General features: G+C 40.6%; 1 protein-coding gene across 1 annotated transcript in view; it reads left to right on the plus strand.

Annotated features, from left to right (window-relative positions):
- Positions 1-362: 362 nt before the first annotated feature.
- The window catches only part of SLC2A13 (solute carrier family 2 member 13), a 374,984-nt gene continuing 350,481 nt past the window's right edge, over positions 363-24,865 (plus strand). The window contains exon 1 of the mRNA XM_059185645.1: positions 363-1,194. Coding sequence (XP_059041628.1) covers positions 639-1,194 — 556 coding nt within the window. The 5' untranslated portion in view covers positions 363-638. The remainder of the gene's footprint in view (positions 1,195-24,865) is intronic.

The following is a 24,865-nucleotide window of genomic DNA, read 5'->3' on the forward strand; positions in this document are numbered from 1 at the left end:
ATCTTTCTAGGCCTTTTCCAGCTTTGGCCATCCCTCGGTTGCTAGAAGGCAGATCAGGCTGTTTTAAGGCTTTCTCTCCCTGGCTTCCCACACTGTGCAAGCATTGCAGCTCTTTTCTCTTGTCTGAAGCCTATTAACTTGGCATTCCCACATTGGCCAGCTCCCCAGTTGCAGCCCCCAGGCCTGGTTATTTCCTAAGGATGCCAGTACCCTAAATTAAGGAGCCTGGGTCAGAGGTCGCCCCAGACCGGGAGGGTGGGGTTTAGAGGTCTCGGGCGGCCCGAGCCTGGCTCCACCCAGGGAGGGGGCGGAGCGTCTCCGCGGCCCTGCCCCGCTGGCCCGGAGTGCACGTGACCCGCGGCCCCGCCTCCCGCCCGCTCCGCAGCGCCAGCTCGGCAGGCGCGGGGCGTGAGTCTCGAGTGAGACCCGCCAGGCTCCAACTCCGCAGCGCCGGAGCTCCGCGGGCAGCAACTTTCTACCCGGAGCAGCCGCGGCGGCGGCTGCTGCCGTGGCAGCCGGAGCGGGAGGCGGGAGGAGGAAGGCGGCGGCGTAGGTCCTGCCCTTTTGGGCTGTCCAGCCCTCGGAGACCGCCGGCCCGCGGAGCCTCGCCCCCCCGGGAAGTCCCGGGCCCCTGCCCTATGTCCCGCAAGGCGAGCGAGAATGTGGAGTACACGCTGCGGAGCCTGAGCAGCCTCATGGGCGAGCGGCGCAGGAAGCAGCAGGAGCCGGACGCGGCGAGCGCGGCCGGGGAGCGCAGCCTCCTGGCGGCCGCCGAGTCGAGCGCCAGCCTGCAGAGCGCGGGCGCGGGCGGCAGCGGCGTCGGGGACCTGGAGCGCGCGGCGCGGCGGCAGTTCCAGCAGGACGAGACCCCCGCCTTCGTGTACGTGGTGGCCGTCTTCTCCGCGCTGGGCGGCTTCCTGTTCGGCTATGACACCGGCGTGGTGTCGGGGGCCATGCTGCTGCTCAAGCGGCAGCTCAGCCTGGACGCGCTGTGGCAGGAGCTGCTGGTGTCCAGCACCGTGGGGGCGGCCGCCGTCTCGGCGCTGGCCGGCGGGGCCCTCAACGGCGTCTTCGGCCGCCGCGCCGCCATCCTGCTGGCCAGTGCCCTCTTCACGGCCGGGTCCGCGGTGCTGGCCGCGGCCAACAACAAGGAGACGCTGCTCGCCGGCCGCCTGGTCGTGGGGCTCGGCATCGGTGAGTTGGTTCTCTGCGAAGGGCGCCCTTGACCCTGGTCCCTGCATTCCTTTTGCCCCGCTGGGGTCCCCGTCCGGGCTTAGTGGCCCCAAGAACATTCCACATGTCTGGTTTCGAGAGCCCATCTGTTTGTTACTCTGGGCTCTAAGTGTCCGGCGGAGGGTGTGTGGGGGTGGTGGTGTTCGTTGTGGCCTCCCAGAAGCCCACGTGGAATCTTCGATCTCCCATGGACAGTGAGTCCGCGCGATTGTTACATCTCCTAGCACTTCTGTGAACCCCAGTCATCACCTTGATCCAGCCCTACCTGATGTCCCTCTAGAGCTTCTGAGGGGAGGGTCTCTTTATTGTATTGTCTCACTTTTTCTACTGCTAGCCCCTTTTCTTTTCTAGGATTCCAAACTCCGAGTCCCATCAGTCTTAAATTCCCAGTAAGATAATTTTTAAAGTTAATCAAGTGATTCTGGACTCTATTCTTTGCTACCCATATACTCGTTCCTTCTCTAGTCATTTCTTTGGAGTATTAGTTGTTTTTTTTTTTTTTTTCCTTTTGCCATCACTGTTTTGTTGCCTCTTGCTTTCATATATTTTCCCAAATGAATTCCTTCTCTGTGTTTTTCTTTTCTTTTTTTTTTTTCTCTCTGTGTTTTTCTAACTTTTTTCTTTAAATCCATATTCACCCATTCTTTTTTGCTTTGCCTCTCTTTCCATTGGGAACCAAATTATCTATTAAAGGTCATGTTCACTTATTAAATTCATTTAGGAGCCACTCCCCCTGTGGATAAATGCCCAGCAAGATAGATGTTTGCAATTACTTCAAAAATGAAAGGATTAAGGTTCCCTTGGCATTGATTTTTCACCCTGGTTGCTGAGCAGGGGAGGTACAATTGGCAAGTTCTTGGCAGACAGAAGCTATTTGGAATGTGCTCGGTATTATTAGAAAGCACTTTTGAGGGAAAGTAGGGGGTTGTAAATCTAGTAATTTTTCTAAGACATGCTGCTGATGCTTTTTAAGTGTTTCACTTTATAAGTCAGTTTCCTTCCTTTAGAGTGCTGTTGAAGTTATTTTTTTTTCCCCCTATGGCTGGCGCTTGATAAAAACTCTTTAAACCTGGGACTCCTAATGATTTGTCCATTCACTGCTTGACATACTATGTTTTTCACCCCCTTCCTTATAGTCTTTAAGGGCAAGTGAGCCCCATTTATACTATTCCCTGTTTAGGAACCATGAGACCAAACTCTAGCTCACTGCACTTTATATCCCAAATCTGTCATTACTGACTTTTGTTTATTGTACTGTTAATTAGGGAAGCAGGGCCAGTCTCTCAGTAAAATATTAAGTTGGCACATTAAAGTCCAAAATGACCAAAAAGTACAGTTGAAATGAAACCTCTTTGTAGAGGAACTACCTGTGCCTTCAGGACCCTTCGATAAATAACTTTCTTTTCTCCCTATTTTCTGCTTGGGACGCATGAACCATGTTTATTGTTCCTTCTGACCTAGAAATAACAATTTTAGGTGGCAAGATTTGTTCAGTAAGAGTGAATCTTGTGATTTTGAAATTGGATAATGTTTTGCAGAGATCTTTGAATGAAGCTTCCTAGAGTTTAGGTGTGACAAATATTGGGTATTTGGATACTCTGTTTACTCTTTATCTGCAGGGAAAATTGAGCCCCTGTTGTGGGTAGCAGAATGGTGAGGAGGATTTAAATCCAGTAAGAGTAGCGGGGTAGGAATAATCCAGATAGAATTTGCGAGGCTCCCTGAGAAGATCTGTCAGGGAGAGAGGGCTGATGCATTCAAAAAGGCTGCAGTTATCCTAAGAGAAGGAAGCCGGAAGCTCTTCCTTGGAGAAATGGTATGTTGACACATGAATAGTGTTTTAACAGAGATGCAGAAAGGACCTTCTAAGCTTGGGGTCCAAGGTGGTTGCAACAAAGAGAATGAAGAGGAGGTAAGATTGGAAAGGTTGATGTGCGGGAACTGTAGACACGTGTGTATCTCACATCCTTGTTCTTTGACACCTGGGTGGCTTGCCTGACTCTGCATCCCAGTTGAGACATGGTCCTGGTGAGACCCATCTGTCAGCAAGACACTCTTAGAATAGAAACCCTGATACGAAGTACATAGGCCTTCTTTACTTATAAAATGAGGAATGCTAAAGTCATGAATAAGCTTTGAAATAGACCACATTTTGAATTAGGATTATACAAAGCATGTAATTGTACATGTAAAATCCTTAAAACTCACAAGGATTACTCACCTCCCAAAGGAGAAGTCAGTTATTTTTAGTTACAAGGAAATGTGTCCTTAACATGAGCTTTTTTGGAGGGGGGGTGCGCTAGGGAGACACTAAATCAGTTTTGCTTGCTTAAGTACACTAAATCTGGGTGAATTTCATGCCTTTTTTTTTTTTTTTTTGAGTAATTAAATTTTATGGGAAGTTTGGTGTTTTTTGTTTTGTTTTTATTTTTGTTTTTGTTTGGTCTTTTTGATACTTAGTGATGTTGATGAATAACAAAATGTGGCTTTTGCTATTTTTTTCAGACAAATTTGCTGTTATAAACTCTTCCACAGATTTACCCGTAGTAAATATAAGCCCATAGGGACAGGGCTTTTGTTCATTTTGTTCACTGATGGGTATTCCTAGCCTATAGGAGGCACTTACTGTTTGGAATAGTGAGCAGAAACATTAAAAAAATAATTCCATTTCTGTTAGGGTACCATTTTAACATAGGACTGCTCTTTAAAAAAGTGTTACTATCAAAATATTTGAAAGGCCATCTAAGGGTTTTAGTTTCTAATACTTTAATGCGATCATTCATTTATTCAACAAATGCTAATTAAGCTTACATTATTGATTCTGTCAGATTTGGAGTAGGCAGTAACTAGATAAAAATCCCACCCTGGAGGTGTTCATTCTCTAATAGAATGGAAAGACCATCAACAAACAATTAAAATACAATAGAAGTTTCTCTATGAGCCAGAAGAATAGGCTGTTGATTCTTTTTGGGGGGGGGGGGAGTAAATTGAACACATGGAAGGTTTTACAAACATGTATTTAAAATGGGGTTTAAAGGGTAGGTAGGAGTTGAGATGTAGAGGTAGCTGGGAAAAGGATCGAATATTTAGTGCTTTAGTTTCTACTTGGCATCCTGCATTACTTTACGTATGTTATTTCATTTATTCTAACTCTGAAGTAGATGAGAAACAGGTCCACTTTTGCTGGATGTAGAAACAGTTTATATCAGTTAAATGACAAGGTCACTGGTACAAAGGATTAAAAAACCACTCAGAGTCTTTTGCTTGTATTACTCTACTGGGCATTTACGGTAGCATTAAAAGCAAGTGTAAAGGCATAAAAAAACAGTTGTAGAAGCTCAAAGTGAATGAAGGGTGGTGATGGGCCCTCATGAAACTAGAATGATGTTTCGGGGGTGGGGGCGGTTTATGCTGAATAGGGATTCTTTGACAGTATCTATATAGGGACAGTCATGGGAAGTTTTAAGCTATAAATGATGCGATCAGATTAAACATCCTTTGTGTCTGGTCTTTTTTCTCCCCACCCTTTTGTTTTTAAACTCTAATTTCTTCCGCAAACCTTTTTACCTCTATGAATTTGTAGTATTAGAAATTCTTTGCTGAGATGGTTACTGCAGGGTGGGTCAAGTATAGTAAGTGGCTATTAGTTACTGGAGTAGGAAGAGTGCGGGGGTGGGGAGGCTTCAACAGAAACCTTTGAAAAAGGTTAAAGATAACTAAACAGTAGAGTATAGTTGTTCGTCTGTATTAAATGAGTTGTATGGTGAAAGAAACCTCAGAAATTGGGTATCAGTGTTTGATTTTGTTTTCTTTTTACAACAAAATCAGCTGACCAAGTGCCTGGTTGAATAGGGCGTTTCTTTAGACTTTTGTTTTCACCAGAGGTACCCTTTGGTTCCTCTGGTTTATTTTGTTCTTGTCGTGAGTTGAGTTCTGGGACCAGACTGTCTCATTTAGTCCTTTCTCCATGGTGTTGGCATTTACTGCACTGCTCCTTATAAGCAGTGACTTAGTGCCTGTGTAGCAAATACCAAGAAGTGTCTAAATTCAGATATTCACCAGTGTTTAAAACCTTTACTGAGAAGTGACATTAATTATACAGCATTGGGTTTGTTGAATTAATCCTAGATCTATATCAGTTTTTCCCGTCCCAATACTCCCTCTACTGGTACACAGTTTGTGGCTGCGTATTGTTCCTTATAATCAGTCTGTTATAAGAGTAATATTTCTAAAAATAAAACTTTTTTTTTTTTTTTAATTCAGATAGCACTTTGAAATCTTTTTCTTTGATGCAAAGCGAATGTAAAGTCTTGTTTGATCAAAAACTCACTGGGGGGGGGCACCTGGGTGGTTAAGTGGATTAAGCCTCTGCCTTCAACTCACATCATGATCTCAGGGTCCTGGGATTGAGCCCCACATCGGGCTCTCTGCTCAGCAGGGAGCCTGCTTCCCTCTCTCTCTCTCCCTGCCTCTCTGCCTACTTGTGATCTCTCTGTCAAATACATAAATAAAATCTTAAAAACAACAACAACAACAAAACTCACTCAGTACTGAGATTAAAGTCAATAAAGAATTTAGGTAAACAGAATTAGTTAGAATCAACCAGGCTTTTAAAATATCAGCTGATGTAATTTTATTTTTGTTGTTTGCCATCAATTTGGATTTACCAGCATGAAACGGACATGCAAAGGAAAGCTTTGTTTTACTTCCTCTGTTTGTTTCAGACACATTGTATGTGCTCCACCCACTCTACTTTTCTGCCTGGTGGCAGAGTTACAAGGAGGATTATGACCTAATTATGTTTGCCTAGTAGTGTGGCAACACCCTCTTCCAGTGAGTTGTCAGTAGGATGACAGAGAAGCCTGTTAACATGTGTTCTATGAAGTTGTTCATGTGACTTCAGTCTAAGACACTACTTTTTCATCCGTCCATATTTCTGTCTGTATTTAAGTTCAAAGTCAGAACACAGTTTAAGTTGACTACCTTGACGTTGATGCCTTTGACTTTAACACATCTGATGATATAGAACCTGCTCGTAGATCTCAAAGAGCAAGCAGTCTTTGCTTTCTTACTGAAAAGCCCAGGAGGCTATTTTCCTTTTCTTTTTCTGATCATACTTGGTTCCTTTATCCATCCTTCCTGTCTAAAACTCTTTTCTTTTTTTTTTTTTTTTTAAAGATTTTATTTATTTATTTGACAGAGAGATTTCACAGTAGACAGAGAGGCAGGAAGAGAGAGAGAAAGAGGGAAGCATGCTCCCTGCTGAGCAGAGAGCCCGATGCGGGACTCGATCCCAGGACCCTGGTATCATGACCTGAGCCGAAGGCAGCGGCTTAACCCACTGAGCCACCCAGGTGCCCCCTCTAAAACTCTTTTCATTCCTCTTAACTTTCTTTTCCTTTTGACCTTCAGAGTAGGTTGTAGCAACACTTCTGTGGAGAAAACTTCTGTTGTCGTGGAAAATCTGTACTCTCTGGAAACCCCAAAATGTTTTTTTTCCACAAATTAAAATTTAATTTCCCTGGATGTCAAGAAAAAAGAGTTAAGTTTTATAGATACTTCTAAACTTTCACTGGGAGTACTGCATGTTTTATACTTGGGCCTTAACACCACTGTTTGGAGCGGTGGGGTTTGCAGCATGTGTCAGAAGCCACATGGCAGGAATTTTATTTCACAGCACTACAGCAGTGTGGTGGTGGGGGGGGGGGCAGGAGGGCGCGCACCATTGTGTGCCAGCATCAGCATTCTGTCCCTGATTTCATCATATCTGGCCTGCACTGGGTGGGGAGGGGAGTATGAACAGTTACTCTGCAGGGCCCGATGTGAATGGGCAATCGATTAATACCTAACTCTTGTTCCATGTTTATTCTGTGGCAGGCACTCTGCTCAATGCTTTGCATAGGTTCACGTAATCCTCATAATAGCCCGGTGGGACCATATCATTTTTTTTTTCTTTTCACGATGAAGATGTTTTAGGCAGAAAGAGAGGAAGTAGTTTTCTCGTGGTCATAAAGCTTCTGAGTGGTGGGGCCTCAGTTGGCTCCCAAGAGGTCTGGCTTTGGAGTCTGTCCATGCTCAACTGCTCTGTGGTACTGTCCCTTCTCTCTGAAACTAGCATAATTATTTTATATTATAATAATATAATATTATTATATAACTAGCATAATTATTTTCCATGATATTATGTGGATGTTAAATTTTAAAATATAAACTCTTAAAATGAGTTCTTCAAGAGTACAGCCACATGGGGCGCCTGGGTGGCTCAGTGGGTTAAGCCACTGCCTTCGGCTCAGGTCATGATCTCAGGGTCCTGGGATCGAGTCCCACATCGGGCTCTCTGCTCAGCAGGGAGCCTGCTTCCTCCTCTCTCTCTGCCTGCCTCTCTGCCTACTTGTGATCTCTGTCTGTCAAATAAATAAATAAAATCTTTAAAAAAAAAAAAAGAGTACAGCCACAGCATATCAAGGAGTGGCAAGGAGAAAAGCAGAGTTGCTTAGGACATTTCTTTCCCATGCCAAGAACGTGTGACCAGGGATGCCTGTAATCAGGCCTGTTGTGTTGTACAATCTAGCAGCTCCATAATCCCCGTAGAGGGGCTGCATTCTCATGGAATGCGGTGAAAATGGGGTCCCGGGACTTGGTCTGCACAGAGATACTGCCTGTGGTACAGCAACTAAGATTTTAAAAATTCCTTTTCTGCTTTTCTCTTTAAGCTTACGATCTCTTTTTGGAATGGGCTTTTCCATAACATTCTCTCTACCCTCTTCACATAGCCATTTTCTGAGTGATGACTTTGTTGAGTGCTAGAGAGATGAAGATAAAAATCCTTGTTTTTAAAAGACCTAAGTCTACTGGGAAAGAAAAACATGAGATCACAGTGATGTGTTGTTAATCCTATGATAGAAGTATCTGTAGGATGTTGGGGTGCCTGGGTGTCTCAGTGGGTTTGTGTCTGTCTTCAGCTCAGGTCATGATCCCAGGGACATGGGATCAAGCCCTGAATTAGGCTCCCTGCTCCATGGAGAGCTTGCTTCTCCCTCTCTCTCTCTGCTGCTCCCTCTCCTTGTGCATGTGTGCTCTCTCTCTCCCCGTCAAATAAATAAATAAAATCTAAAAAAAAAAGTATCTGTAGGATGTTTACCCTTCCTTCCAGGTCCAGCTTTATCATGAAAACGTTCTTCGTTGGCCTTTGCTAAACATTAATACTTTCTTTGAGCCGTATTTATGGCGTTTAACTGCATCATTCTTTGTCCTATGGTTTTTGGCCATGGCTCTTTTCTACTGATAGACCAGAAACTCCTGGTATTAACTAATAAGGTATTAATAGTATTTAAGTCCTCTCACCGCACTTAGTACCATAATTTTTATATATTAAGCTCTTAAATGTGTATACTAAAGAATGTAGATAAAGAATATATGTAGGAGCACCTGGGTGGCTCAGTCAGTTAAGCTTCCAACTCTCTCTCACCTCAGGTCATCATCTCATGGGTTGTGGCTCAAGCACCCCGTGGGGCTCTGCTAATAGAAGGGAGTCTACCTGCGGATTCTCTCCCTCCGCCACTCCCCCACTTACTCCCTCCTGCTCTCTCAAATAAATAATGTTAAAAGAAATATGTGGACCGAATATGTAAAACTAAAGAACACATAAATATAATTCTCAACAGGATGTTGCTATAGTTTAACACTTAGAAACTTCAGATCCACATTTGATTGCTGCACTGTTAATTCAGAAAGTGGAGTAGCCTGGTGAAGCTTAAGGCATCTGGTCTGCACTGCCTGGGCTCAGACCCTGGCTGGCCACTTAACGACTCGGGAGGTCATGGTAAGTCTTGTGCTTCAGTATCCTCATTGGAAGAATGGGGATGATACTTGCCTCTTAGGGTAGTTTTGAGGATTAAATGAGTTTATTTCTAAGTTGCTTTCACAGTACCTGGCAAGGGAAAGCATCACTGTTTTGTTAAATAGTCACACGTGACCTGTGTAACCCTTGGCACATTACCACTGTGTGCCTCAGTTTCCACATCTCTAGAGTGAGTGTTATGATAGCACTTAGAAAACAGGGTTGCTGTAGAAAGTACATGAGCTCATGCATGTACAGGTACCTGGGTATCAGGAAAACAGTAGCTGTGTTATCAGGTGTAGCCATCTCTGTCGTCACCCTACCAACATTTTGCAGTTAGGGGAAATAAAATTATTATTAGATCTTAATGTTTATCATAACTATTAACAGATGAGTAAAAATTCCATAGTATGCATTGAACAAATTTGGAAGAATGAGTAATTTGAAAGCAGAACAGTACTGTCTTTCAAGTGTTTATTTGAAATTATGTACAGTTTCGCAAGACTGGAGAAGTTTTGAACTGGGTCTTGGAGAAGCTTATAAACATAGGTCCTCTGAGAGGATAGTTTTCTGGTGAGGAAAGGGAGAAGGGGATAAATACAAAGCATTGAGGAGAGCAAGCAATTTTCCCTCCAGAGGTATAGGACTTGGATAAGAAGGTAGTCCAACTGGGAACCTATTTGTTAGGGTATAATATTGGCTAGTAGTAAGAGACCAGCTGGAGCTGTGCTATTAGATATGTCTATAATGTAATATTTTATGTAATATTTTCTGTTCCTGTTTGTAGACAAAATAGTTCAATTCCCAGTGGAAAAGATATATATGCTTCTTAAGAGACAAAGAATGAATAGTTTTAATAAAAACTTGAAAGTAATAGCCTTGTAGTAAAAAGAATTTTAGTAATGGAAGCTTTCATATAAAACTCCATTATTGTATTTTGGGGCTTAGTTTATGACTCTATGTCATACGCTTATTCCTTACAACAGAGAAAATTGGAAACCAAAATTGCATGCATCATATTCAAGGACTAAACACTGACCATTTAGTTTTCATTTAGCAACTGCTTGTAGTTCTGAAAGAAAAGTATGATGACTGAAAATGAGTTGCAGGCACACCTGACAGCGGACTTCACAGATTCTGGAAATGCAGGCATCATTATAAATTAACATTAGGGTAAGATCTGAAGAAGTTACTGCCAAGCACCTAATTCTAATATTTACTATAAAATCATAAAGGAAATGGCTTCTGATTTTCCTCATTCCACTGTTTTCGGACTAGTGAACTCACTGTAACCCCACCGCCTGTGATTTTGCAGGTAAGTGGCACGTGCATCTCAGAGGTCATGCAGGGCTCACAGGCCGTCTCGCCCACCCGGTAGTGAAGTTGGTGCCGCAGGTGAAGTTTCTGATGCAGAAAACACAAAACCCAAAACTGTTCCTGTCCTTTCTTGGGCCTGTTGAATGAAAGCTTTTTGGGAGTTCTTACAGGATCTTTCATTTTATTCACTCCTATGTGAGGAAAATATGTAGAATTTTAGAAGTTTACTATTATTTCATGTACTTGTCTCTTTTAAATGATTCCAGTGTTAAAATTTATCCAAAAACCTAGAATTCTAACAGTGTGTCATTTTTTCTTGAATAATCTCTTTCTGAAAATCCCTAATCTTCATTTCCTAGGGCGTAATGCTTACTTAAAGGCAGCTTATTAGAAGTATTTTAAAAAGTCAAAGGACAGTAGAGAGATCCTGAAGCAAAGCTCTTCCTTTATGCCTGTGTGTGCTTGTGTTTTATGTGTATTCACTCATTAACCAAGAAGGTTCATATTTTCCATACTTCAAGTGAATTTAAGGAAGTGTAGAGAAGTTTGATACATTATCAGTGTTCATGACAGTGCTGAAATTCAAATCTGGGTTTCTGATCAAGGACCTGTGTGTGCCCTACCTCTCCATTAGATGAAAAATCCAGTTCTTGATTGTGGAAGTTTGAATAGTCATAGTGATATTTCCTAGGTAAGTAGATGGATTTAATGTATTTCACGTAATTTAATTACATGTATGTAATTAAAATCCTTGTAAGATACTTTGTAGGATTCTAAAACTGATTGTCAAAGGAATAGTGATGAGGTTAAGGGAGCGGTAATGAAAGACTAGATAAAAATTACTCTAAATATATAATACTTTATTATATGGCAATAATATGTTATTAAAGTCAGAAAAGAGATGAGTAGCATAGAATGACAATTTCAGTAATAGGTCCAGCTATTTGGATTTAGTATTCAACAAATCAGATAAGACAACAGGTAAAAGAATTATTAAATAATTGATAAAAGGAAATAGTATGAATAAAAATGTAAATGAAATTTAGTCTCAATATTGTAAGGTATTATGATATTAAAGTTTAAAAAATAGGAATGGAGTGATTTTATCAGTGATATGGTTCATTATAATTTTTAAGACCTCTAGAGTTTTTTTTTTTTTTTTTTTTTAAGATTCTGTTTGTTTATTTGTCAGAGAGAAAGGTAGCATAAGCAGGGGAGATGGCAGGCAGAGAGAGAAGCAGGCTTCTTGCTGAGCAAGGAGCCTGATCCGGGACTCGATCCTCAGATCCTGGGATCATGACCCCAGGCCAAGGCAGATACTTAACCGACTGAGCCGCTCAGGCATCCTTAAAACCTTTAGGGGTTTTAAAAGCAAGATGACAGATTGAAAAAATATTGTGGTACATTTGTTTAACAGAAAAAAATATGCTCATACCATATTAAATAGACTGTTTAACAGCAAAGTAAATGCAATTAGTGAATAAACTCTTAGCCAAATGTTAAACCTTGTTAATAATTTGAAGTTATAATTAAGGTTACATCATACTAAATGAGCAAATTACAAACAACTTGGCTAGTTGTACCCTAGGAAGAGCTTTTCTGGTTGGAAAATGGAATAATTTTTTAAAATCTTTAAAATTTTTATTAAAGATTTTATGTGTCAGTTAGAGACCGCTTGCGTGTGGGAGAGCACAAGCAGAGTGGAAGGGGCAGAGAGAGAGGGAGAAACAGGCTTCCTGATCCCAGGAGCCTGGGATCATGACTGAGCTGAAGGCAGACACTTAGCCAACTGAGCCACCCAGGTGCTCCTGCAATAATTTTTTGTAGAGAATAGTCTACATAGTATCCTGACATGTTTAACATGTTTCATTCATTTGCTCTTTTGTTCACTAATTCAACAAACCTATTTCGAATTATTGACATATATTAGTACCAAATTAAACACTGCAGTACAGAAGTCAATAATGCAAGGTCGGTGTTTTTGAAGTTCATTTGTAAACTGCTGATACTTTTTGATCTGGAAATTTCACTTGAGGGATTATAGTATAAGGAAATAAACTCTGTTTGCATGAGGATATTTATAGATGTACAATCTGTAATTTAAAACAACTGCGGTGGGGGGTGCGGCGCTGGGTGGCTCAGAGGGTTAAAGCCTTTGCCTTCGGCTCAGGTCATAACCCCAGGGTCCTGGGATTCATCCTCACATCGGGCTCTCTCCTTGGTGGGGAGCCTGCTTCCTCCTCTCTCTCTGCCTACTTATGATCTCTCTCGAAAAAATAAATAAAATATTTAAAAAAACCCAAAACAACCAACAGCTGGGGGAGGGCCACCCGGGTGACTCATTTGGTTGAGCGGCCGTTCTTATTTCAGCTCAGGTCATGATGGTGGAGTCCTGGGATCAAACCCTACTTGGGACTCAGTGGAGTCTGCTTGAGGATTCTCTCTCTCCCTCAGACTCCCTCCCCCTACCGCCCCACTTGCCCATACCCTCTTAAAAAAAGAGAGAGAGAGAGAGAGACAAACCATAAGAGCATAAGAGACACTTAATCTCAGGAAACAAACTGAGGGTTGCTTAGGGTTGGGATGGGAGTGATGGGTTACGGACACTAGGGAGGTCCTGTGCTATGGTGAGTGCTGTGAACTGTGTAAGACTGATGAATCACAGACCTGTACCCCGAAACAAATAATGCATTATAAGATAATAATAATAAAAAATGGGGAAAATCTCTGAGTGCCTAGTGATTAGGAAATAATTATGTGGTAGAACATTACATTGCCATTAATATGAAACCATGAAACCATGTGCATCTGGGATACATACAAATCCACAAACAACCTAAAGAATAGAATCTGATTAACAACTACATACAACTACATAAAAAATCATGAATGGACTTGGAGTTTGAAAGAAGGCATAACATTGTATATGTAGTTAACATGTGACAAAATGTTTTTTAAATTTTGTTACAATTGCCTTTATATATTTATTAATATAGCTTTACCTGGAATTCGAATTTTTGTTTCAAAATACACAGACACATATATAACAAAAGACTCTGATGACAATTATTTTTTTTCCAAATGAGATTTTACCTCTATATTCTATGGAATGAAGTTTTTAAGAAACGATCAAAACGTTATAAAGAATCTAATCATCTGAAAGTTGCTTAAATGTATTTTCCCCCTAACTTTTATCTCCTTTTATGAATTAATGAGATTCCATGATAGGGGATGTACATTTCTAGGATCTTATTCTTTTATGTACCCAGGAAAGGATGTTGCTTATTTTATCACTGAGAAAAACAGAACGAGAACGTCTTCGAACTCCCCGTCTCCCCTGCATCCTCTGATGTTTCTGCCTGCTCCCAGCCAAACGCTCTACTTTCTTTCAGTTCCTCCGCATGCCCTGTCCGAGTTTCTGTCAGTGCACCCTCGCACTCAGGTCTGAGAGCTCCTCTCTCTTTCCGGTTCAACTGTCATTCCAGCTATTTCCCTCTTTTATTGTGTACATTTTCCCTTTCTACTGGATCATTCCCATAAGCATGCACAAGGTTGCAACAAAGGTTGGCGCCACCTTTAAGGAAATCCTTTCTACCTTACTTCATCTTTCAGTTACTGTCTTGTTTATCTCCTTTTCTTGACTTGACACAGCTGCATATATTCCTTCTCTTGAGTTCCTCCCTTCTCTTTCTTTTGGGACCCCTTTCCCCACAGGTTTTGCCCTTCCCACTTCACCAGTGTCGCTCTCGTTAAGATGGCCATGCCCTGTGTTGCTCGTCCCAGAGACCATTTTTGGACCTGCTCTTACTTGACCTGTCGCCGGCACTGACACATTACGTCATGCCTTCCCCAGATACTTTCTTTGGTTTCAAGGATGCCACGCTCTACCTCTTTTTCCTTAGGCCTGTTCCTTCTCAGTCTCCTTTGAAATTCTCTTTCATCTTTCATAACACTTATTGGCAAGCCCTTCTCTTGGAGTGGGGGGCTTATTCTTGGAGCTCTCCTCTCCTCTGTTCACAGTCACTCCTTTGTTGCTCTTAACCTGGCTCATGGCTTTTGGAATGCCTTGTGTTTGCTGACAACTATCTAGAATCTCACCCAGACCTCTTTCTTGATCTACAGACTCTTGAGCCCATCTTCTCATCCAGCTTCCTACTTTGCCTCCCATCTTCCACATACCAGGGGAGGGCATTCTTCGTGTTTGAGTCCAAAGCCTTGGAGTCCTCCTTGACTTTTACCTATGTCCCACATCCAATCTGCCTAAAAATCTGGTTTTTTTTTTTTTAAGATTTTATTTATTTATTAGACAGAGATCACAAGTAGGCAGAGAGACAGAGGGGGGGAAAGCAGGCTCTGTGCTGAGCAGAGAGCCCGATGTGGGGCTCGATCCCAGGCCCGAGACCCTGACCTGAGCCAAAGGCAGAGGCTTAACCCCCTGAGCCCCCAGGTGCCCCTGCCTGAAAATCTTTGAGTCTGTCTTCTAATTATGGGTAGGATCTATTTTTCATCACTTCTTCTTTTAACATCCTGATCTAAAATGACATCTCTCACTTGGAGCATTGCAAGTCTCCTAACTGTTCACCCTGCCTTTTCCTTGACACCTCTGTCGTCTTTTCTGCACTTGACAGCTGGAGTGATTCTTACAAGATATAAATAAGATCATGCCACCTCGGTGCTAGTCAGAGTGCTGCCCTCTGTCACTCCCCAGCTGTCTCAGGACACGCCAGTGGCCTGCAGCACTGCACTGTTCTGGACCTTCTTCTCTACTACTTTTCTTTACTCCTGCTCTAAGCTACCCTGGCCGCTAGGGACATAAAAATTATCATTCCAGACCTTTGCTTAGTCTAATTCCTCTTCTGGGAAAACACTGCCTGCATATCATCATTCCCTCATCTGTGTACTTCCATGGTTGTCTTAAGTTACAGCCTCCCACTGCTGCTACTTCCTAACCCTACTTTTATTCCCATTTTTTATTATTTTTTTTACTTTTTATTTTTTCTCCTTGCTTTGTTATTCTGTCATGTTTTTCTCTGATACTTGCGTTCTTTGTTTGCCTGCCATAAAATGTAACCTCCATGGAAGCAGGCTTTGTTTACCTCGTTCTAACCAGTGCCTAGAATAGTGCCTAGCACACTGCGGTCATTCAGCAAATGTTTCCTATGTAGGTAAAAACAGTGTAACTCTGGTGAGTAGTTCTGAGCCGAGAGTGGATTGACATACACGTCAGAGATGTCATATTGTAGAAAATTTGTGCCATGGATTGGGTTAATGAAATGTTCTCTAGGGTTACTTCTGATTCACGTTTGTGATTTCAAATGTTGTAAAAGTAGTTGGGGGAAAATAGGTATTTTTAAGTCCACTTAAGACATCTAAGCCTGACCGTGTTCTCAGTACCTGGGACAAAGGCAAATCCTTCATCAGGCGTGCAAATCCAAAAAAAATGGAAGTTGACTCGTTTGAAAAATAATCAGGGACTTCCGTGGATGCACTTAGAGTACCACGTTGACCCATGATACTGAAGTGGCTGGAGTGCAAACTTCTGTTGTGGTCTGTGCTCTTCTCTGATGCCACTGATGCTCTAGTATCTGCTCTTTCCTGGCATGGAGGCTTGGGAAGAGGGATTCTTGTGATTTAGTAGTTGCATCTTTGTCGTTGAATTTGGAATTGAAGCAAGATGGCAGGGGCCTGGAGAGCCCTACTTCACCCCTACTGGAAAGAGGCCTGATGAATTTTTCCTGAACTTGAAGTCCTCCCTGATTCCAGTTTTCAAAATTCAGTAAATCTTTTTCCTGGATAAAACTTGTGTTTGGAATTTGAAATTCATCTTGCTCTCTTCTTAGTATTCAATCCACCTTTTATGTTCTGTAACAGTTAAATCCTGGTAGTTTAGGATTTTTTAAAAAATCCATTATGGATCTGGTTGTAAATTTAAGAGAGAAAACTTTATACAAATGTATTATACGATAAGTTTTAAAAGATGGTCTTAAATATATGGAATTTTAAAAATAGTTAAGATCTTAAGGTTGCTCTGATTCTTAAATGTTATTTTGACATAATTCTGGATATGAAAAGTGGGGCTATGATTCAAGCAAAGCCAGCTTGTGACTCTTCATAACAATGAAGTGGCAGGATCACTAGTCCAAATTGTGGTAACAAACAAAATAAGCAAACAAAATAATCAAATTGTGTCTGGCTTCAGCCAGATTTTCCTGTTTACCGTTCCATGAGATTTTTAATCTTGTACATCCCTCTAACTCTTACTACCTGTGAAACCATTCTCCTTATCCCAGACACACTTTCTTACATGTTTCTCTCTACTGCTTCTGTGCACATGTATGGTCTGAATCTATCATTGAGCGAGGTGCACCAGTGGTACAGGTGCCACGGGTACAGATGAAGTCTGCCTGGAGCTAGCAAGTCAGGCTTCACGAAGAACTTCATAGTGTTGTTAGATGGGTCAGTTGGTAAGTACTTTTCTCTTAAAAGCTTAGCGTACTCTCTGATAGGAGGAATTTGAGAGGCAGGGTGGGGGGTTGTAATGGGTAGGGAGGGAAAAAATGAAACAAGATGGGACCAGGGAGGGAGAAAAACCGTAAGAGACTTTTTATCTCAGGAAACAAACTGAGAGGTGCTGGAGTGGAAGGGAGAGGAGAGATGGGGTGGCTGTGTGCTGGACATTGGGGAGGGTATGTGCTGTGAATTGTGTAAGACTAATGACTCACACACCTGTACCCCTGAAGTAAATAATACATTATATGTTAAAAAAAAAAAAAATAAAAAAGCTTAGTGTAGTTCCTAATACTTGGTAAGGGCTCAATATATATTAGCTATTAATGTTCTTGTTGTAATTGTGTTTTCATATGGTTGTGTTCTCTACCATACTGTTAAGTTTTAAAGGTACAGAGATGGTGTCTTTTGCCTACCCCCCCTTTTTTGAAAAAAGATTTTATTTATTTATTTGATAGAGATCACAAATAGGCAGAGAGGCAGGCAGAGAGAGAGGGAGGAAGCAGGCTCCCTGCCGAGCAGAGAGCCCGATGCGGGGCTTGATGCAGGCCTCGATCTCAGGACCCTGGGATCATGACCTGAGCCGAAGGCAGAGGCTTAACCCACTGAGCCACCCAGGTGCCCCCCCCCCCCCCATTTTAAAATTCCTGTAGTCTACCAGATCGATTGCTGGTACCTGCGTTTGATTAAGTTGATTTTTACGCCCATTTTCTCTCTATTGTAGACAGACATCAACATCTTGAGTTGGTGAGCTACTCAGACTCTACTGAATAGGTTTTCCTGGCACGTTAGCAGGAAAACCTTCTGTAGAGCTATAATTTGCCTGATAGTATGAGAGCAGATGGATGAGTTACCTAGATTCCCATCCCTGGATCCTGGCTAAACTGAGAGAGAAAATAAGAAATTTTCATAGTGTGATTTGAATCTTGAAATGTAGGTCTGGACAGAAAGCAGTGGAAGTTACTCCATCAAATTTTTGATGTCCTCCTACTCTTGGTTGTCAGTAGTTGGCCAATTTGAACTTTAATTGCAGTTCAGTCTTTCATTATGGTATATAAAACTCAGGATTCTAACAATACGCTTTTATTTTTGGATCTGTTTCCACCTCCTCCTGTGAAATAAATAGGAACAAATGAGTGATACTTTAATAATGTCAACATGAGTGAACTCCAAAGGATCTAATGATATTCTTATGAATGAATATGTCTTGTCAATATTTAACTTACTGCACAAAGTCCGATACATTAAGTGGAATTAAGGGGCCTTATCTGATATAATACAAAGTTTCTACATGTATACATCTCTAACAAGAATGTCTTAGTAAAGGTTGTGTGGCAGTGATTTCATTTGCTTTTTCTAAGGTATTATAAACTAGTTACAAATGTAAAGGTCATTATTTATCATGAAAGAACAGGTGCTGAGATTGAGGAAGAGCTCATTTTTAAAAAATGAACTCCTTAACCTTAATTAAGAAAAACATGAATGTTGGTAAAGAAACACATAATTTTGTGATATTCACTTGATAATTACACAGTCATTTACTTAATCTTCATCTGTGTAAGAGATCATTATGTTCTGGAGCATTTTCAAAATTATATTTTTCTAAATATAACACCCATTTTCAAATATTTAGATGTATTAAGCATTCAGAATAATCGTTATTAATAAGCATTAAGCTCTGCATATAGATAAACTACTGCTTTGGTTAATAGTTAAATTTATTTGCTTAATTGAATAACTAGAAGACTTAATCCAGCTTGGAATAAGGAATTTGTAGATGTGAACTCAAAGCCACAGTCAGTAATTTTTTTCTCTTTTATTCCTAAGAGGTCATAAAGATGAGGTATCCAGAGATCAGGCATATAGGCAAACAATGCTTTAATTGTTCCAAAGGGAATGAACTCTTGGAGTTATAGATTAACATACATTAATTTCTAGCAAAATTATAAAATGCTAAAGTGAAGATTTAGAAAGATTTAGAAAAGAGTCTGATGTTTACTAGGAGCTTTTTTGGTGGGGGAGGTTCACTAAGAATGTCTTATCAAACCTCATTTTTTTTTTTTTTTTTTTTTTTTTTTTTTTTTTTTTTTTTTGAAAGCATTGCTGAAATGCTGTAGGGAAATTCTGCAGGTAAGGAATTTGACATACTCTTCTTTCATTTAACATATTTAATAGAGTATTTACTTTGTACTAGATGGTAAATAAACTGTGTTAATCCCATGGGGGATAATGACAAGTAATCTCTGAAATCTGGCAGAGAAAAAAATGACATAATTTAGTTGGATGCTCTGGCAGGATTAAAGAAGAGGCCCAGAAGGAGGTCTCCAGAAGGGTACAACTAGAGCTCAGTCCTGAATGCTTCATGCTTATCAAATCTGGGGAACCCAGAGCAAGCTAAGTGGCTGTTAGGCTTGATAACAGACAGAGTTAGTATTCAAAAGTATTTTCAAGGTACTAGAATGCTCTTGAAAATCAAGAAAAATTAAAAATACCAGATAGTATGTGTCTGTGTACATCTTTTTTTTTTTTTTTTTAAAGATTTTATTTATTTATTTGACAGAGATCACAAGTAGGCAGAGAGGCAGGCAGAAAGAGAGAGAGGAGGAAGCAGGCTCCCTGCTAAGCAGAGAGCCAGATGCGGGGCTTGATCCCAGGACCCTGGAATCATGACCTGAGCAGAAGGCAGAGGCTTTAACTCACTGAGCCACCCAGGCGCCCCTCTGTGTTCATCTTTTATATTTTAAATATGTTTGCATTATTTCTTTTAACCCACACTTAGACCTAGCCAACAGTGAGACAGACTCCTCCAGTGAATGTCCAGTCTCTCTGAGCAGGCAGTCTGCATACAGACAGAGACACCTGTCCAGGGGTTAGAAGGAGAAATCTTCAGTGGGGCAGTGTCCTTCCATTAGTGTTTAGTAAACGTTGGTTTGACTCACAACACCTGAGTCATTTTATTTTATTATTTTGGGGTTCCTTTTAAATTATTAAATTTACTTTTCTTGAATATAGTTTGAATCTCTCTTTATGAAATCAAGGATTATTTTATGTTCTGGTAATTTGTAAAATATGAGCACGGCAGCTCTGGAAGCCAGCCCCATGGCTCTGGGACCTTCTCTAGTGCCTCAGTTCTCTCTTGACTCGTTCAGTGATTCATTCTGCTACTTGCATGAATCCTCTCACGAAAAACAATTATTTAGTGTTTTTGAGGTGATTGACTTGCAAATAGTCTTATGCTCGTAGGCACCTTTTTGGTAAAGTCACCAATTTCTACAAACTAGAAATTATTTCATAGTTACCCCAATTGTAGTTGAGTTATTTAGATCAGATATTCAGAGATTAAGAGACTTTCAAAACCAGTAGGTACAGGCACTGCACTACACATTTTATGAAGCTAGGATAAACATTCATCTTCACTCTTGTCATTGTTAAAAAAAAGTATTTCCAAAGGAATTCTTGTGAAAACAAAAATCACTTGGGTCACGTGCCTTTCCTGGAGTTTAGGTTCCCACCCCCCTCCCTATCTCCTCATCTTCGTCTTCCTTCCCAGTCCTCAGCACAGTTTGGTGTTTTTACTTTTTAATAAAGCTTGGTGTTTCTCAATCTTAATGTAAAGTGGGAGTAAGAGCATTGTTAGGATTTCTTCAGTATAATATACTTGGGTCTGTCAACACTACTTCAGGACAAGAGCCCTAGCTCTTTCCCAGACAAATTAATACCCTCAAGGCCCACCCATATAGAACTTCCGGAGCTGTGATAGCTGTTTAATTAATACTTTCTTTGGGGCGCCTGGGTGGCTCAGTGGATTAAAGCCTCTACCTTCAGCTCAGGCCATGATCTCAGGGTCCCGGGATCGAGCACCACATTGGGCTCTCTGCATAGGAGGGAGCCTGCTTCTTTCTCTCTCTCTGCCTGCCTCTCTGCCTACTTGTGATCTCTGTCTGTCAAATAAATAAAAATCTTAAAAAAAAAAAAAGACTTTCTTTAATAAAAGGCAACCGTTATTGATTATTGGTTTCAATAAGGTATTTTGAAGAATCTGATTTTTCTCCTTGAACAGGTGAATGACTAGTCAGGTGCAGTGACTTCTACTTTGTAACTGCTTTCATTGTGTGATGTCAAGGTCAGTCAGAAAGAGAACGGTTTTAAAATAAAATGGTTTAGTAAAGACTGTTTAAATGCCACCTTTTTCAGTTTTGTTATTTTAAGTCCCATGAAGCAGGGTGTGTGTGTGTGTTTGTGTGTGTGTGTTTTGAATAAGAACTGCCTACATGTTGGGACTTAGTATCTTTCACTGTCACGCTTTTGTACTTCATGCCCCCTGATTTTTTTTCTTTACTTAATATTTTTAACATAATTTCAGGCCATTAAAAAAAAACAAGGAACTTTTCCCCTCCTTCCCTTTCTTCCTTCATTCATAGAAAAGTTTAGCAAAGTATAGTGCAAGGAAACAGAAGAGATTATAATATTCTTTCTGCCTTATTTCTTTACATATTTTTTAGACTTTATTGTTGTGGTCAAAGCCTCTAACATGAGATCTGTTCTCTTGAATTTTTAAGTGCACGGGACAGTATTAGTAACTAAATGTACAATATTGTACAGCAGATCCCTAGAGCTTACTCAATGTGAGTAACTAAAACTTTATGCCCAGTGAGTAGCAACAACCCATTTCCCATTCCCTTCCCCCACCCTCTCCCGTCATACCCCGAGCAACCACCATTCTTCTCTCTACTTCTGTGTATTTGACTGTTTTAGATACCTCATGTAAGTGAAATCATGTAGTCTGATTCATCCAACTTGAGCTCTTTCCTCTTCCTGAAGTATGTCTTCCCCTGGACATTGCATTTTAATGTATTAACTCATTTAATTTTCATATCATCGAGTAATGTTATTTTTCATTTTGCAAATGGGATTTTAGACACTGGGAGATTGAATAACGCCCAGTTATTCATATGTCTAGTAAGTTGTGGAGGTAGGATTTGAACCCAGTGGTTTAAACCTCAGTCTGGCCCTTTAATCATTGCACCATGCTGGTACAAGATGTTGACAAGAATAACAGTCTCATGGAGTTGGCTTGAAAAATAAGAGGCAAATTGTACAAAGCTTTTGTCATGGTGCCTTGCAGATAGTAAATGTTATTACCTTTATTGCATTTTAATATTAATGTATCTACCATGCCTCAGCCTCAGGATATTAATACTGATAGTAATGTGAATTGTTTTTGTGAACTAATACAGATTACTGACTCCTCTGAGTCCTAGGTCTCTCAGCTTTAATTATGGGGAAAATATTGCCCCCTTCCTACTGGGTTTATGAATATTAAATTAAGTACAATGTAGAGGTAACTATATAAATAGTTATATATATAGTATATACATATATATACTTGAGGTATATATAAATATCTAGTAGTGTTAGTTTACTCTGCTCACTCACGAGATAGGAGTTCCTTAAGCACAAGGTCAATGTTTTATTATTTTTGTCTCCATCTCATATGCCATCCAGGTCCTGGCACATAGTAGACATTTAGTAAATGGTTGTAGAATAAATGGTTGAGCATGAGAAGGATGAGGAACAGAAGGAAAGAAAATATATGGAAAATTTTTCCTTGAGCTAACTTTCTTTGGGGTGAAAAAGGTTATTTTAAGGCCATGCAGGTCTAAAAAGATATATATTTAAGTGTTAAACTGTTCTGATATTCTTTTTTTAAAAATTTAATTTTTCAGTTTTGCAAGATTCCTTGTTTATGCACCACATCCAGTGCTCCATGAAATATGTGCCCTCCATAATACCCACCACCAGGCTTAACCAACCCCTCATCCCCCTCTCCTCCAAACCTTCAGTTTGTTTCTCAGAGTCCACAGTCTCTCATGGTTGGTCTCCCCCTCTGATTTCCCCCAACTCACTTCTCTCCTTCTCCCATTGTCCTCCATGTTATTCCTTATGCTCTACAAATAAGCGAAACCATATGATAATTGACTCTTTCTGCTTGACTTATTTCACTCAGCATAATCTCCTCCAGCCCCGTCCATGTTGATACAAAAGCTGGGTATTCATCCTTTCTGACGAAGGCATAATATTCCACTGTATGTATGGACCATATCTTCTTTATCCATTTGTCTCTTGAAGGGCATCTTGGGTCTTTCCACAGTTTGGTGATTGTCGCTGTTGCTGCTGTGAACATTGGAGTACATAATGCCCTTCTTTTCATTACATCTGTATCTTTGGGGTAAATGCTCAGTAGTGCAGTTGCAGGGTCATAGGGTAGCTCTATTTTTAATTTCTTAAGGAATCTCCACACTGTTTTCCAAAGTGGCTGCACCAACTTGTGTAAGAGGGTTCCCCTTTCTCCACATCCTCTCCAACACTTGTTGTTTACTGTCTTGTTAATTTTGGTTACACTGGTGTAAGGTCGTATCTCAATGTGGTTTTTATTTGAATCTTACTTCTGGCTAATGATGATGAACATTTTTTTTCATGTATCTGTTAGCCATTTGTATGTCTTCTTTGGAGATGTGTCTGTTCATGTCTTTAGCATGTTTTTGACGTGATTATCTGTTTTTTGAGTGTTGAATTTGAGGAGTTCTTCATAGATCTTGGATATCAGCCCTTTGTAGTGTCATTTGTGAATATCTTCTCCCATTCCGTGGGTTGCATCTTTGTTTTGTTGGCTGTTTCTTTGCTGTGCAGAAGCTTTTGATCTTGATGAAGTCCCAAAAGTTCATTTTCACTTTTGTTTGCCTTTGGAGACCTGTCATGAAAAGAAATTGCTGTGGCCGATGTCAAAGAGGTTATTGCCTTTGTTCTCCTCTATGATTCTGATGGATTCCTGCCTCACATTGAGGTCTTTTATCCATTTCGAGTTTATCTTTGTGTACGGTGTAAGAGAATGGTCAAATTTCATTCTATACATAGCTGTCCAATTTTCCCAGCACCATTCATTGAAGAGTCTGTCTTTTTTTCCACTGGATATTTTTTCCTGCTTTATTGAAGATTATTTGACCATAAAGTTGAGGGTCCATATCTGGACTTCTACTCTGTTCCACTGGTCTTTGTGTCTGTTTTTGTGCCGGTACCATGCTGTCTTGGTATTCACAGCTTTTTAGTAAAGCTTGATATCAGGCAACGTGATGCCCCCAGTTTTGTTTTCCTTTTTCGACATTTCCTTAGCAATTCAGGGTCTTTTCTGGTTCCATACAAATTTTAGGATTGTTTGTTCCAGCACTTTGAAAAATGTTCATGGAATTTTGATCGGGATGGCATTGAAAATATAGATTGCTCTAGGCAGTATAGACATTTTAACAATGTTTATTCTTCTGATCCATGAGCATAGAATGCTTTTTCATCTTTTTGTGTCTTCTTCATTTCTTTCATGAGTGTTCTGTAGTCCCTCAAGTGCAGATCCTTTACCTCTTTGGTTAGGTTTATTCCTAGGTATCTTATGGTTCTTGGTGCTATAGTAAATGGAATCGGTTCTCGAATTTCCCTTTCTGTATTTTCATTGTTAGTGCATAAGCAAGCAATTGATTTTGTATCCTGCCACATTACTGAATTGCTGTATGAGTTTTAGTAGTTTGGGGGTGCAATCTTTTGGGTTTTCCATATGAAATATCATATCATCTGCAAAGAGAGAGAGTGACTTCTTGACTTCTTCTTTGCCAATTTGAATACCTTTTATTTCTTTTTGTTGTCTGATTGCTGTTTTAGTACTTCTAGTACTGTGTTGAACAACAGTGGTAAGAGTGGGCATCCTTGTTGTGTTCCTGTTCTCAAAGGGAAGGCTGTCAGTTTTTTCCCATTGAGGATGATATTTGCTGTGGGTTTTTCATAGGTAGATTTTGTGAAGTTGAGGAATGTTCCCTCTATCTCTATACTTTGAAGCATTTTAATCAGGAACGGATGCTGTATCTTGTCAAATGCTTTTTCTGCATCAATTTAGAGGACCACGTGTTTCTTCTCTCTTCTCTT

The sequence above is a fragment of the Mustela lutreola genome, chromosome 8 (assembly GCF_030435805.1).
Source record: "Mustela lutreola isolate mMusLut2 chromosome 8, mMusLut2.pri, whole genome shotgun sequence".
NCBI classification, from domain to species: domain Eukaryota; kingdom Metazoa; phylum Chordata; class Mammalia; order Carnivora; family Mustelidae; genus Mustela; species Mustela lutreola.